The 14609-nt window shown below is 39.4% G+C and overlaps 4 protein-coding genes across 4 annotated transcripts; 1 reads left to right on the top strand and 3 right to left on the bottom strand.

Moving 5' to 3' along the window:
- Positions 1-3286: 3286 nt before the first annotated feature.
- On the bottom strand, positions 3287-7396 carry CLUP02_07418 (uncharacterized protein; the record flags this gene model as incomplete). Its single annotated transcript, XM_049286413.1, has 9 exons — positions 3287-3984; positions 4046-4161; positions 4233-4413; positions 4755-4767; positions 4981-6662; positions 6912-7019; positions 7074-7147; positions 7223-7269; positions 7343-7396. 9 exons carry the CDS (start codon positions 7394-7396, stop codon positions 3287-3289), a joined length of 2973 nt encoding a protein of 990 aa, XP_049143556.1.
- Positions 7397-9817: 2421 nt separating this feature from the next.
- On the bottom strand, positions 9818-10264 carry CLUP02_07417 (uncharacterized protein; the record flags this gene model as incomplete). The annotated part of the gene is made up of 1 exon (XM_049286412.1): positions 9818-10264. One exon carries the CDS (start codon positions 10262-10264, stop codon positions 9818-9820), a length of 447 nt encoding a protein of 148 aa, XP_049143555.1.
- Positions 10265-11272: 1008 nt separating this feature from the next.
- Positions 11273-12018, top strand: CLUP02_07416 (uncharacterized protein; the record flags this gene model as incomplete). Its single annotated transcript, XM_049286411.1, has 5 exons — positions 11273-11444; positions 11525-11608; positions 11685-11726; positions 11871-11926; positions 11980-12018. The coding sequence occupies 5 exons, from the start codon at positions 11273-11275 to the stop codon at positions 12016-12018; spliced, it is 393 nt and encodes a 130-aa protein (XP_049143554.1).
- Positions 12019-12187: 169 nt separating this feature from the next.
- CLUP02_07415 (uncharacterized protein) lies at positions 12188-13791 on the bottom strand (the record flags this gene model as incomplete). Its single annotated transcript, XM_049286410.1, has 4 exons — positions 12188-12231; positions 12283-12320; positions 12520-13568; positions 13594-13791. 4 exons carry the CDS (start codon positions 13789-13791, stop codon positions 12188-12190), a joined length of 1329 nt encoding a protein of 442 aa, XP_049143553.1.
- Positions 13792-14609: the final 818 nt, after the last annotated feature.

Raw genomic sequence — 14609 nt, 5'->3', positions numbered from 1 at the left:
AGTTAAAATAAGGATATTACTAGGCGTTATACTTTATTAGATATTTAAAAAAGGGAGCTACGTTTAGAAATAAGCCGATTAGAGCTTAAGGAAAGGAGATTACGGTTATAAGAACTATAGTAAAGACTTTAAAAATAGTTTAGAATCGATTCCGAATCACTTTAGACCCTATTCCTCTTTATTTTATAATAATTCTCAATAATAATATAATATAAAACCTAAAAACTAAAGTTTAAATATATAATATATATATTATATATATTATATATATTATATATATTATATATATTATATATATTATATATATTTAATAAAGTTATAGTTATTTAATAATATAATATATTTTATAATTATATATTAAATATTTCGCTTATAATACTTTTTATTAATATACTTAATAAAGATAATTAAATAATAATATAATATAATAGAATTATTACTTTAGTTATGTTTTTAAGTTTTAAATAATTTAATATTATTTTAATATATATTAGATTTAGTATTTAGTATACGTATTACGATTTAAATAATATTCTAATATTATTATTTAAAACTATTTAGTTTATAATATTATAAAGAAATTAAGACCTATATATTATTATATTTTTATTTTTATTATTTTAATTACTTATATTATTAAGTATTATTCAATATAAAGTAAATAGTATTATATAAATAATATATAATTACTTATAATAATAAATGGGTTTTATAATAATAATAAAGATAGATAAATATATATATATATATATATATTAATACTATATAATCGATATTAAGACCTGCCCGAGTAGTTAGTAAAAGTAGCATATATATATAAATATATATAATAATAAAAATATAAATAATAAATATAATAATTATAATTTTAATTATATTATATTTCGTAAGATATTCTAAAAGATAAAGGAAATAATACTAATTTAAATAAGTAAATATATATTTAATAATAATATAACTATAAATAATACCTATATTTTAACATAAGAATTTTATATTTAATAATATTAATAAAGAGTAAATAATAGTAATTTTCTATAGAATAATATATTATTCTTTAATAATAATATAAATAGATATATAAATATTACTTATTATTAAAATATTCTTTATTATATTAGTCTTATTTTAAAACTTACTTAATTAAAATAAAGATTATAAATATATATATTATATATAAAGTTTATATTTTAATTAAGATAAAATAGAAAGTAAACTAATTTTGGTTATATATCAAAACTTTAATTTTATAATATAACAATAAAATATAGAAGTAGTTTTGAATCCGTTCTATATTAGTACTAAATTAATACTAAGAAACTACTTATGATAGGTATTTTTTGAAAAGACGAAAGTATAAATTACTAAACTAATTCCGAACTATTCTTAAAACGATACCGAACTAGTTCTAAATTACTTATTATTATCTTTATCCTTAGCCTTAATATTACCCTTAACCTTAATATCTTCTATATTATTATCTTTATCTTTATTTATAGTATTATTAGAATTAATTATAATAGGATTTTCCTAAATAGAAATATCCTTAAAAAAAGAGGTAATAACCTCTTCTTTTTCTACCTCTTCTTTAACTTAAGAGAACTTCTGCTAAAGCTAGTAAAAACTATTAAGCTAAGAGGGGGGGTAGGCTAAATAGTTTAGAATTAGTTTATAATTAGTTCTAAACTAGTTCTAAAGTAACTTATACTTTTTTTAAAAACTATAAGAGGTATATTTAAACTTAATATTTATATTAATAATACGACGTATAGTAGCTATATTAGGCTAAGTAAAAAGTAAGAATTAGTTTAAAATAGGCTAAGAATTACTTTAGAATTACTTATAACTTCCTTATCTCCCTTATTATATATAGGGACCTCTAAGAGGGGAATAAGAGATCTAGCCTTTTTTTTTTTAAAAAGAGTAAAGAGGGGGCCGCGGACTTTATAATTCTTATAGACCTTCTCTAGCTTATTATAAAAAGCTAAATAAATAATTAATTAACTAATTCTAAACTAGTTCTTAACTAATTCTAAAATAGTTCTAAACTACTTACTTAAAGCCTTATTATTTATATTAATAGAGTTAGTACCTATTTTACGGCTCTTAATACGTATTAAGATACTATTAACCTTATATTTATAAATATAAGCGCAAAGATTACCTTTAGAAGTAAATTAAGTTTCCTAGGAATTTAGAATTAATTTAAAATTAGTTCTAAATTACTTAAGAATTACTTATAGTTATATAAATAACCTTTTTATTATTAACTAAGAATCTATAATATACCTTATTAAGTATAAGCTTAATCTTATTATCCTAAATAATTCTAAATTAGTTCTAAACTAGTCCTAAACTAGTTCTTAATTATATACCTTATTATACTTAAAAAGGGGCAGGTTCTTATAGTAAATAGGATCACCCTTAGGGCTAAGAATACCTTAATAATAGTCCTAATACGCTTCCTATTTAAAATTAGTTCTAAACTAGTTTAGAAATAATTACGAAATACTTCTAGAAAATATAACTTACTAAATACTTATAGGAGACTATAATAAGTAGAATTAATTCGGAACCGGTTATAAATTAATTAGGGAGCGAAAAGGTAGACTAATAACCCTCTTTATAGAGGGCTTAATATAGATAAGTAATAAATAGGATACGAAGCTAATAAGGGCATAATAGGAGCTACTTATATAGTAGGGTAAGAGGTATATAATTAGTAATATAAGTCATAATTAGTAAAAGTAGTCTGTGCTTAGCTAAGGATTTTCTAGCTAATTAAAAATCCGCTTAGCTAGTCCCACGGTAATTAAACTAGCTAATTAGAAAATTAATTAGGTCACGTCCTTTTTCCTATAGTCAGGTTAGGTAACCGGGGGGGCCACAGGTCAGTTTACCTGTGTTTACGGTTAATGCTACCCACATTGAGTGGGCCCGCTTTTTGTGACAGTTATGAGCCTAGCTCCTATTTACTATTACTATAATAGTTAAGTGCTATATTATCTACAGGTCGTGTACCTAAAAAGCGAGAGGCGACCGTTCGAGTCTCCGTATAGGTAGGGTTTTTTAACTAGTCTGCTACTTTCGGGGCTAAGGCGTAGTATAAATACTTATTTTTAACTAGTCTGCTACTTTTAGGGCTGAGGCGCAGTGTAGATACCTATTATACGGATGATAGCTCTAGGCGTCTGGGGGGTATGTCACGAGATATGGATGTGGTTAATACTGCCCACATTGAGTGGGCCCGCTTTTTGTGACACAGGGATACGCCAATATGAACTCATCATTCATCTTCCGTACTCTCAGCACAAGTGGGATCTCCAGCAACGGAGCCGTCAGATATGCTCGATTGACTTCCGAAGCTATCAACGCGGCTGGACCCCAAAAAATCGAAGTCGTCAGACGAGTCTGACGTGCTTGATACACTTGAGGTGCTCCCGAAGCTGTCAGCCCGCGAAGATTGTGCAATCTCAGATGTTTCAACTGGAATCCCAATGCTATCAGCCAGCATGGGCTGTATAGCCTTGAGGTTGCCCGGCTTACTTTCAAGGACATCAGCCGAAACTGGTATTTCAGTCCCGAGACCTTCGGGCTTGCTACCGAGATTTTCGATGCAAATAGTTTCTTCAGCCTCGAAGTCGCTCGGCTTCCTGTCGAGAACACCGGCACACGGGCGGTCTTCAGCTTCGGGGTCGTCGGGAATCTGCCTGAGCCTTTGAATCCTCTTCTTCATGTCCATGATCTCCTCTGTCAGCTCGCTGCCTTCCTGGAAAGTAACGGCTACAGCACGGATAGAATAATCAAAACCACAAGCATGACCCAGGAAGTACATGCTATTAACAAACAACGTGGGAATTTGATTTTCCTTGCATAATTGCCATGTACGGTGCTCAATGACATCCCTCAGATGATCCTCCATCATGAGGTTTTGCCAAGCGAATACAACAAACTCGGCTTTTCCAGCAGCCACGGCGCCTTGGACTACTCAATTACGTCAGTATTGGCGATGGTGATAGATTCAAATGGGAAAGAGCACGCCAACCATTGAAAATGCCATGAACAGCTTGTTTGCTGTCAAAAGCTAACCATAACAAATCAAAAACATCATTCTGGCGAAGGTAATTAAGAGTTGAGGTCGTAGGCGTTGAGTCTATCGAACTTTTTCCCGATGCATCATCAGATACATCGGGAGTCTTCAGTCGACTTTGGGGGAGAGAAGTGCCGAGGACCTCCATGTGAAACGGCTTATGGAGGCTCTGAGCTCAGTGAGATTGGAGATTGAGCAAAGTTCAGATGATATGAGGTTGGAAGAATTAAGCTTCAGTGTGAGATCTTGCTGATATGGGGATCTAGATGCGTTGAAATGATGAACAGGAACGATGACTGTCGAGGGGAATTGGGAGTGTGAGCCTTTAATATGAGGTCAGGCACTTGAGAATTACTGAGGGGTATGAAACATCAAAGAATCGGAGTTACTCAGTTGAAGCTACATTTGGATGGGGATGTCCAACGCCAGACTGAGCCCTACTTAGCCGCCGGATCTGAGATCTTGTTGGTTCCAGGTCGCCAAATGCAGCTGTGTGGATCAAATCAATCCCCTGCCCCCAATCGTATCATGCCTCAGCCAAGATAGGCTAGCCCTATCCATGGGAAGCTGAAGAGCTCAAGATGTATTCCGTGGTTGCCTAGTCAAAACGTCGTTCTAGGAATCGAGGGAGGTGTTGGCGGCTAAGTTCCAAGCGCGCATCTACGTGTTGCATAGCCCTGTTGACGCATGTCTCAGCCATTCGTTTGGGACAACCAGGTTTGAGATATCTGCTGGTTTGCAAGATGCTCGATTTAAGGCGGGCCAATTGTATCATCAGTCGTTTCCTGTTGGGACGGAAGATTAAGGATGGCCAGGTAAAGTACGTCCTTTAGCGCGCGATTAGCATTCAGACTCCGCGGCGATGAGGTGTTTTCCATGCTTATGCTTACCTTTTGGAATAGACCCTTGAAGACATTAACAGACTTGCTTGAAGAACCACCTTTCTTTTTCACTTCCTTGGCCCGGCCTTTCTCCGCGCCTGCACTTGCCCGGCCATCTTCAATCTCGCCAGTTCTGCATTCGTCTTCTGTCTTCGTTGCATTGTCTTTCCAGATATCGTTTGCGCTGCCCCCTTCTTGTTTGTGACCATTCGGGCTCATAGTCTCCCGGTTCCTTTCCTGGCGATTTGCCATTTCTCCCGTCTCGCCATGATCCTTCTTCTCTCGCCCCGCTCCCAGCAGGCTTTTCTTTCTTTCTTCTGTTGTATTCTGCGTTTTGTACTTCTTGCCGCCCTCCTGCACCTCTTTCTCTTTATGACAATTCGTATCTGCCATCTTCTCTGGCTGTTTGCTGGATTCAGCCTTACTGTTCTTAGCAAGCCTCCACCGGCCTGCTGTGATCAGGGAGACAAGATCTCCGCTAGATGCTTGGTGATTCGGATCAGCGTATCGTGACTTGAATCTTGGCTGTGGCATCAAGTTCATACCCGCGTAATCCTTGTTGTCGTCGATCCAGCTAGCTTGAGCGCGTTTGTCTGAGTGGTCGTTGATCCAGTCTTCGATTCTGTCCCAAGCATTCTTCTTTTTTGCTTCAACATCAGCTTTTCCGGGGGTGCCCTCGAAGTCCGGGAAGATAAGAGGCGCCGGCTCAGGCCAGCTGAAGTCGCCACGAGTGGGCTTCATCAAGTCGTACATCTGTGTCTTCAACTCTCGCCAGCCCTCTAAGGGCTTCTCATTTCCTGCGGCAACATTTGCGATTTCCTGCCTTAAATCAGGCCTGGCCTGGGGCAAATCCACTTCTTCCTCAAAGTTGGTTGCGAATTGGCCGCTGTAATTGCCGGGCTGCCATGTGACGACGAGGCAGACTAACCCTCGCGGAATGAAGAACTCTACGTTGACGCAGTTCAAGAACTTGTTGGAGCAAAAGAGACTTTGTCCCTCCATGATAGCCTTTGTGGCAGCCTCGACGGCGAATCCGAAGAGCAGCGATGCCGGATCGGGCAGCGCTTCCCCTGCAAACCCCGCCAAATTGACGGCGCTGATCCAAGGGTTGGGTTCGAGTGACTTATTAAAAGTATCGATGAAGTCCAGTAAAGTATCTTGATTGATATCAACGTCGGCCATCATGGGAGCGTAGGCTCGTATGAAACCCCGAGCTCGCTTCTCGGGCCGTCTCTGAGGTATGAGGACTGGCAGAGAGAGTCTCTGCCTGTCCTCAGAACTCCCAGTAATGTCCAATGGATGTCGTTTGATAAAAGCCAATGCAAGCTCATCTGTGTCTCTAGCAGGTGGCGAAGTTGATATGGGCGTTGCTGCTTCAAATTCCGTGGAGTTCGCTTTTCTCATCCCTTTGTCAAGATGTGTGGGTCTCGATTCTGAGTTGCTGATACTGCCTGGATGAACTGAAGTCTCGTCTAGATGGAGAGCTCTAGACTTCTTCTCTTTTCTGTGATGTAAGGCCTCGGAGATAGTGCCGATACCTGTTGCGGCCGCTTGGGCGATTTCTTCCACCAGGCCATGCTTTTTCTCACCGCTATTACCTCCAGTTCTTACAACGACCTTATCTCGCTCCTTCAAAACGCTCTGGAGTAAGCTGGCGGCCGCTTGAGAAGCCACTCTCTTGCCTTCACTGACTATGCTAGCTTGCATGTCGCTACTCAAACATGGATTAACTGGAGAATAACGGCCTTAATTCTTGGAACTTTGCGAAAGCTCTCGTTTCCGAATACTTGGCCGTTTCAACTGCGAAAAAAAAATATGTTGAAGTAGAGATGAAGACTTGCAGAGTGCGATGTTACAGCTAGCTAGATTGTAACGTTGTATCAAGTCTTTCTGAAACCCGGAGAAAGAAGGCATCTTGTACATAACTATTTCTTGGGAACCTTGCAGTTTTTCAACTACCCAAAGATTACAGGTAGCGGCATCCTTTGCGGCTGTAACTTCGCACTCGCTTGCGCAACGATTCTCAAGGCTGACATGGTATTCAGCTCCTGCTTGGCATGTCAGCAGCCAAGAGTGATGGGCAGTCCGCGGGATGCGGAGACTTGGGCCAACAAGCTGTAGGGGGCAGAGTGGCTGGTCCACAATAACGTCAATTAGTCTGGTCTCGGCGTCTGGCCTAATTATCAGGTCATGTAATATAGAAACGTAGTATCACATTGTAATATGTTCCTTTTCAGCTCTGTCGGGCTACGGGGGAGTCAAAGTCATAGCAATCGCTCCATGATACAGCAACCTTGTCTCAATGATTGTGGTTCGGAACATTTCGTACATCTAATTATTTTGAGATGATAAGACTAGATAATAATCTGACAAAAGATGGTGCAGTAAGTTGCACATTGAAGATAAGCGAAATATATCCGGCCATATTGTCACAAAAAGCGGGCCCACTCAATGTGGGCAGCATTAACCATATCTATATCTCGTAATATACCCCCCAGACGCCTAGAGCCGTTATCCGTGTAATAGGCGTTTATACTGCGCCTTAGCCCTATAGATTATAGCCTTAGCCCCATAAGTAGTAGATTAGTTAGAAAAGCTTAGTATTTATACTACACTTTAGCCCCGCAAGTAAGTCGACCCACCCCCTTTTGGCCACCCCCCCCTTTTGGCCACCCCATTTCTCCATCCCAGCCACCGCATTAAAACCCTACCCACGATTTTTAAACTACCACAATAATTATAAAAATCGTCCAAATGCAATTCTTTTTTATATACTTATTTATCGATATATAATAATCTCGTATACTGAAAATAAAGTTGTTCGGGCTCTTAAGGCTATTAGAAGAGGTCTCTTAGTTAATCGGGCCTCGATTAAGTTCGGAGTTCTAAAGTTAACTCTTTATAACTATAAAAGAGGCCACTAGACGAGAATAATAGTATTCGTAGACCTCTAGAGGCTTCCTCTATAGTAAGAAGACTAGCTAGCTTAATAGGTTCGTATTTAGTATAATTTGGGCGTTATACTAACTTATAAATAGCTTATAGAATTCGCTAAGTAAGTTTTAAGATCCTAAGGGGATATAAATCCTCTTAAAAAGAGATAGATAGACGCTTTCTTAAGGAAGAACTTATTAATTAAGGTCTAGAGAAGTCGTACTATCGATTCGAGGTATCTAAATAGGGCTATTACTAATATAATTAAGTTATAGTTTAAATTACTTAATATACTAGAGATTAGTAATATTAAATAGGCTAATAGGTATAATATAAATAAGACTAGTATCCTAGAGGATAAGGGATTTAATAGCCTAGTTTTAGGTAAAGTAGAGACTATAGTAGTACGAAAAAAAGAGCTTAGTTCGCGTACTTAGGTATTTATAATCGAGTATATCTTTACTAATAGTTAAGCTATTAAACTACTAATTATATATAAGGGAAAGTCGGTATAATAGTAATGGTTTCTACTTAAACTTAACCCTTATACTAATTAGGAGTTTATAATAATAAATAATAGCTAGACGACCGATAAGACTGCCCTTAAGTAGTTAAAAATAGTGTTCTTATTATAGACTAAGACCCCCCCCCTTAGGGGGCTTAGTATACTTAATAAGCCTCGACTATTAGTTCTAGATAACTATAGGAGTTATATAACAATAGAATTTATATAAGAATACTATAGAAATAACGTTTACTTACTATTCTTATTACTATATACTTCCTATGTCCTCTAGCCGTTAAATATAGCTATTTTTAAACTTATTAAGTCTAAGTATAGGAAGGAGCTTAGTAAGGAGGATATAGTAAATAATTCTACTATTATTAAAAAGCGGTACTTCTTAAGCTACTATTAGAAAGCTCGTTTAGTTAGTCTAACGTCGTTAAATATACGAAGTAGGTAGAAAGTAACTGGACTATATCCCCTTAATATGGCCAGACTACTTACTAATCTAATAGTCCTACCTAACTTAGTTATACTAATTAAAAAGACCGTAGATACTAGGTAAATAACTAGTAATATTAAAAAAGCTATTAACTAGGTATTAGTAGCGTTTATTATTAACTAGTTAATACCTAAGAAGGCTAGCGAGCTCTATAATTAGTTAAAGTTATTTATAGAGCTTAGTCTAGACTATAATACTTAACGACTACTATTTAAAAAGGTAAAAAAGGTATTTAGCGAGCAGGCCTATTATTTAGTAATATTTTAGTACTATATTCGAGTTTTAGAAGCTAAAGTTAACCGATTAAGGCCGTAGAAAAAGAAGAGTATACTAATAGACCTAAATACTAAGTTCGCGAATATCTAGGATATATAGAGAGCTTAGGAAGACTCTAGCGACCGTTTAGTTAGTCCTAGTCGACTCGTAGGGGTCGAATTACTTAGGGAGAATAATAACTGTATTATTATAGTAGTAGAAGATAGTTAATTAATTAAGTATAGTTAGTGGCGATGTTTTAATATTATGTTTTGATGGGGTGGCCAAAAGGGGGGGGTGGCCAAAAGGGGGTGGGTCGACTTAGTAGACTAGCTAGAAAAACCTACTTATACGGAGACTCGAACGGTCGTTTTTCGCTTTTAGGTACACGACCTGTAGATAATGCGGCACTTTAACTATTGTGGTAATAGCGGATAGGAGCTGGGCTCATAACTGTTACAAAAAGCGGGCCCACTCAATGTGGGCAGAATTAACCACATCCATATCTCGTGACACATATTGAGCTGCGAAACTTGGCCTTGACCACCCAGCCAGATCTCATCTTTTTGCTGTATGTATGATCCTTGGTACCTTCGCCCTAAGAGCCAATTTCTGAGTGCTGATATCGAAATATCGTCATGTCGATGTAACTACCACTGGCAGGAACCGGCGCAGTGCACACTGCCATCGGTAGAGGTGCCAGAGACAGCCCAGCTTCCCGTTCCAACCAGGTTGGAACCGATCAAACCACCCCAGTCGACACCCTTGTTGCCACGAGGGAAGTTGACAGTAACTCTGCAACCGATTCCCTGGATGCCAGCAATCGCCTGATTGCTGAAGCCGGCCTCCTCGCCTCTGCAATTGCCGGCATAGTTGACGAAGGTGCTGTCGATGGCTGCCTTGAGATTATCGCGGTTGACGCTGTTGCAGGAGCCCGGGTGATCGATGGTGACAGTGACACGCTCGCAGTGATCGCAGGCTTTGCGCCAGCAACGGGGCTCGAGAGCCCCCGCGAGAGATGGGAAGGCGGTGCTGAAGCCGTAGAAGAGGAAGAGAGTGGTGAGGATGAGAAGAACGGGGCGGCTGAAGTGTGCCATTGTGACTTTGTTGTGTAAGGTAGGGGGGTTAAGAGAAATCTTGAGTAAAGCTTGGAGTTGGGAGTGTGCGGTGGTAGCTTTCTGCTGTTATGGACAATATTTTTGTTTTCGTTGGGAGCTTTCTGGGCGTTATATACGCAGGTCTTATGCAATGTTGTATGCAATCTGTTCATGACACTCATGATCATTGCTTGACAAATCGTAAGCGCAACTCCACGAACACAATTGTCTTCTCCGAGTTCAAATCCAAACTCGTATTCTCTTTGATTGCCCAACATCTTATGAGATTCTCGCCAGTATCCACGTTGTTGCGTTGCTTCACAACGATCCCAAACTCAGTCATCGTGAAGACTATGGCTAATTCTTCTCTACTCATATGGCTGAATCCCGAGCAGCCGATAAATATGACAGAGTTTGATGACAGCAAGTCCTCGTGGAGTTATTGAGAGATTCTGAGTGGACAGTACAAAGCCCAGGCCATAGTTCATCCGTCTTTGACTTTTTGAGTTCGTGCATGGATCGTCAAGGAGTCAGTTGCGGCTCGGATGTTCGGCTGCATCTTGACTCGCCGACATGTCAACTGGCTAGCTACACACTGATTTACCTAATTCTGGAATGAAATTAAATGTGAGAAGCTTTTTATTTTCCGATAAACTCTCTTGGAAGTTCCACAACAAGCTCAATAGAACGAACGAGCGTTGTTGACCAATAAGGAGTGGACTGTAATGCGCGTGGCAAGGAAGCATCTCGTGATGAATCAGTTCAGTGCAGACGTCGGGGCCCATGGAGCAGCGACATGATGACAACCAGCCATACATTCCCAATAGTGGTAGAACATACTACATATCAGTTGTCTTGAGCTTGCAAGTATCGTGATATATCAAAGATTTAATATAAATAGCACCAGTAGCCTCGTTTCCTCGTGAACACTTTTCGACATCGACAACAACCTTTCCCACAATCTCATCACCAAAGTATTTGAATCTTCTTCAAGTCAAACTTTTTAAAATGCATTTCAGCTCCTTCATCGCCTGCCTTGTTTTGGCACCCCTGGCTCTGGCCATCCCAGCTGAGTTGCCTTCTGCGGAAGGTGCTTTGGCCCTGAGAGCTGCTGAGAACATTGAGATCCCGAAGGACCTCCCTGATGATTGGAAAACTGCCCTCGAGGCTTACTTCAAAGGTATCGTCATTTCAAATTGGAATGAAGTTTTGGTGATGGAAGAGATCCTTTGAAGAGTACAAAGCTGACAACTCTGCTAGACACCGATTTGGACCTTGAGAACAGAGATCTCGACAAGAGGAGCAACGTGCCGTTCATGCACTGTGGCTGGCGTCGCTTTTTTAGTAAGAGAGTCCCTCGTCTTACATTTCCTGTCCTTTACTGACACCTGCTAAGGCTGCCTTGGATCTGTTACCCCAGGTGGTGTCACCTGCATGTGGGCGATCGCTGCTCGCGGACTCGGTAAGCATTTCCATCGTGATGTCGCCCCTCTTTAACTCGGATTCACGCCTCCGACAGCACCTTAACCAGGTACTCAGGGTGAAACAATAACAACAGCGAGAAACAATCCTTCTTGCCAATTGCTAATCTGGAATCTGAAAACAGATGTGAAGGAAGATTCCAAATGCTCAGCCGCTGTTGTAGCCACCATTTTGTCAGCTGTTAGTTATCTCGATCGTTCTCGGTTCAGTCAGAAGGCTTACAAACTCTCTAGTCAAACAACTGCAAGCTGTGTGTCAATGGTCACCTCTGAAAAGATGGTTCGAGGCCCTTTGGTGGTATTTCCGTGATTGAAAGTTTTCATGAAGTAGGTGAGCGGAAAGGGTTGGATTTGCGATTCTGGTCGTTTGGAGCTCAACATACACTTCTCTGCTGATTTCATCAGCCCCTATTTGTGATTTCACATGAAGATCTTGTTGCAATTAAATCTCAATTACTATGAACAAGTTGTATTGGGCCATAGTTTCTATCAATTATCAGCTCAACCATTTCATCACGATTACCCAACTACCAATACCATTTAGGACCAATGTTGCCTCAATAATTGTGTATAGTCTATGCCATGGATGATGAGGACAAAGTGATTAGTCCATTGTAGATAAATCATCATATTGATTCGGCTCGGCAGTTATGAAGCGGGGCTATGCTCCATCAGTGCTTCCCAAACAGATAATCGTTTTCTAGCTAAGCTGTTGTCTCAAGCTGTCCGTGGGGAGGGTACCACGGGGCCAAGCGGTTTAGAAACCAGGCACACCCCCATTTGGATGCACGATTGAGGTAGGTTCCGTGAGAGAATGAGAATACGACGTTTCTTTGTCGAAATTGCTCAGCAATGGTCGAGATTTTGAGAATACTCGTAGGGCAGCTCGTGCTATTGGGCCAAGGATATAAATTAACCGTGTGGAGGTTGGGAAGCCAATTAGCTAAACGCGCCAGCTCCAAGACATCTTCATGCATCGTTTCATGCATGCATGTGATTTCTATAGTCTCCAGTCTGCCTGGGAGAATGTTGCCTAGGGACTGTCGCCCGTCGTAGCAGAAGCTATCCAGTCCCAAGTATGTGAGACTTTCGAAATGTCGCATGGATTCCAGCTGCTCCCGACGGCCTGAACGGAAGACCTTTTCCATAATGTTTAGTTCCAAAGACTCTAACGTATTTGCGTGAGGTCTGAGTGCATCTAGTACCGACCCAGCGGTGATATCGGCAGTTTCTCGCGTCCGAGGACGCCATCCATACATGTTCCAGGTGGCTGGTCGATACTTGAAACCTTTCAGTGGTCCACAGGAATTGACCAATGAAGACAGCATCTCAGATCCTATCTCTGTCCCGTTTAGATTGAGATATTCAACGTTGCGCAGGTGAAAGGTTGCGTTTGCCATGTCGATAGATGTTGGCAACGGTATAACCAGCTCAGTATCCAAATAGGTGATGTTTGGCGCGATTTGACAAAGAGCTTGTAGAATACTAGAGCTCCATTTTTGGGATACTGCGGGTGCTTCCATTGCTTGGATTGCCACGATTCGTAAAAGTGGCAAGCTCCCTGGTCGTCCATTTGTCCTAAGATAGGCCCAATTACCTACTATTTGCGTTGAGCTAGGACAATGAGACCTCATTGATAGTCTTCTCAGTTGTGTCAGCCGTATGATAAGGTACTGCGCTAGAATAATGGCGAACTGCAAGGTCGAGGTGGAATACCGGAGCATTCGAAGCGTGGGTGCCAACGATACAAGTTCCAAGTCTAGGTTTCTTGATGATTCGTGGACAGTCGTTCGGCGGTAGCTCAGATAGTCTGCATTATGTATCTCAAGAGTCAGGTCTCTCACATACCCAGCCAGGAGAGAATTCCGCCGGGTCGTCAATACAAATTGTATCAGTCTTCTCAAGCTGGGTTCCTCTCTGCTGATCCGAAATTGAAATCGCTGATAGAGCACAGCTGTTCCAATAGCGTGCAAAAGCTTCGATGCTCGACAGAGTGACGCAAGACTTTTGAGGGGTTTCCCGAAGTGACGCGAATCTGTAGAACATACGTTGTCTAGGCTTTTGCAAATTTCCATAAGTAATTCGGGCGGGAGTCTCTCCAGGGAACTTCTATGCAGTTGTCGGATTGGAAGTCTAATTCGACCGCGGCATACAGCCGACTGCGCAGGGGCCAATTGGGGGCCCTATTTACGATTATCATAGCCAGCCTAACCTACGGTTAGAACCTCCTTTTTATACCTACTACGCAGATATTTATATAATTTAATTAATCTCTTTATTAACTACGGTTCGAACTAACTACCTTATAATAGGGATATTAATATTAATTAGTAATTAAATTCTATTATTATAAATCGGTAAGGTATTTCGTTACGTAGAAGAGACGACTTCTTAATACCGCACGGGATAGGAAATTCGTACTAATTAACTTTATAAAAATAGATAAAAAAAGAGGCGATTCTTAAATACTATACGGAATTAAGTAATCATAGCCCTTTACTACTTACGAGAGGTCGACGTTTATTATATTAAACTACGTTAATTAACGGAACTACTTAAGTAACTAGCCTTTTACTATTACCCCGAGTAGCTTTTTTACTAAACGACTTTTCTATAGCTAGCCCGTAATTAGAAATTAACTAGTTAAATTAGTAAAAGGAAATACCTACGTAATAACTACTTACCTAATTAATTAGCGTAACGAACGCGCTTAATAATATAATATAAAAGAGTATTACGTAATTAAAAAAGGGGATTTTTAAATATAAATATTTTTACTTAGTAACGAAGGTAACCCTATAGGAGTTATTAAGCTAAGAGATCTATAATATATAAAAAAGTCTATTATTATAAAGATCTTATAA

The sequence above is a fragment of the Colletotrichum lupini genome, chromosome 4 (assembly GCF_023278565.1).
Source record: "Colletotrichum lupini chromosome 4, complete sequence".
NCBI classification, from domain to species: Eukaryota; Fungi; Ascomycota; class Sordariomycetes; order Glomerellales; family Glomerellaceae; genus Colletotrichum; species Colletotrichum lupini.
Note: the sequence above shows the minus strand (reverse complement) of the source record. Positions and strands in the feature narration are given on the sequence as shown.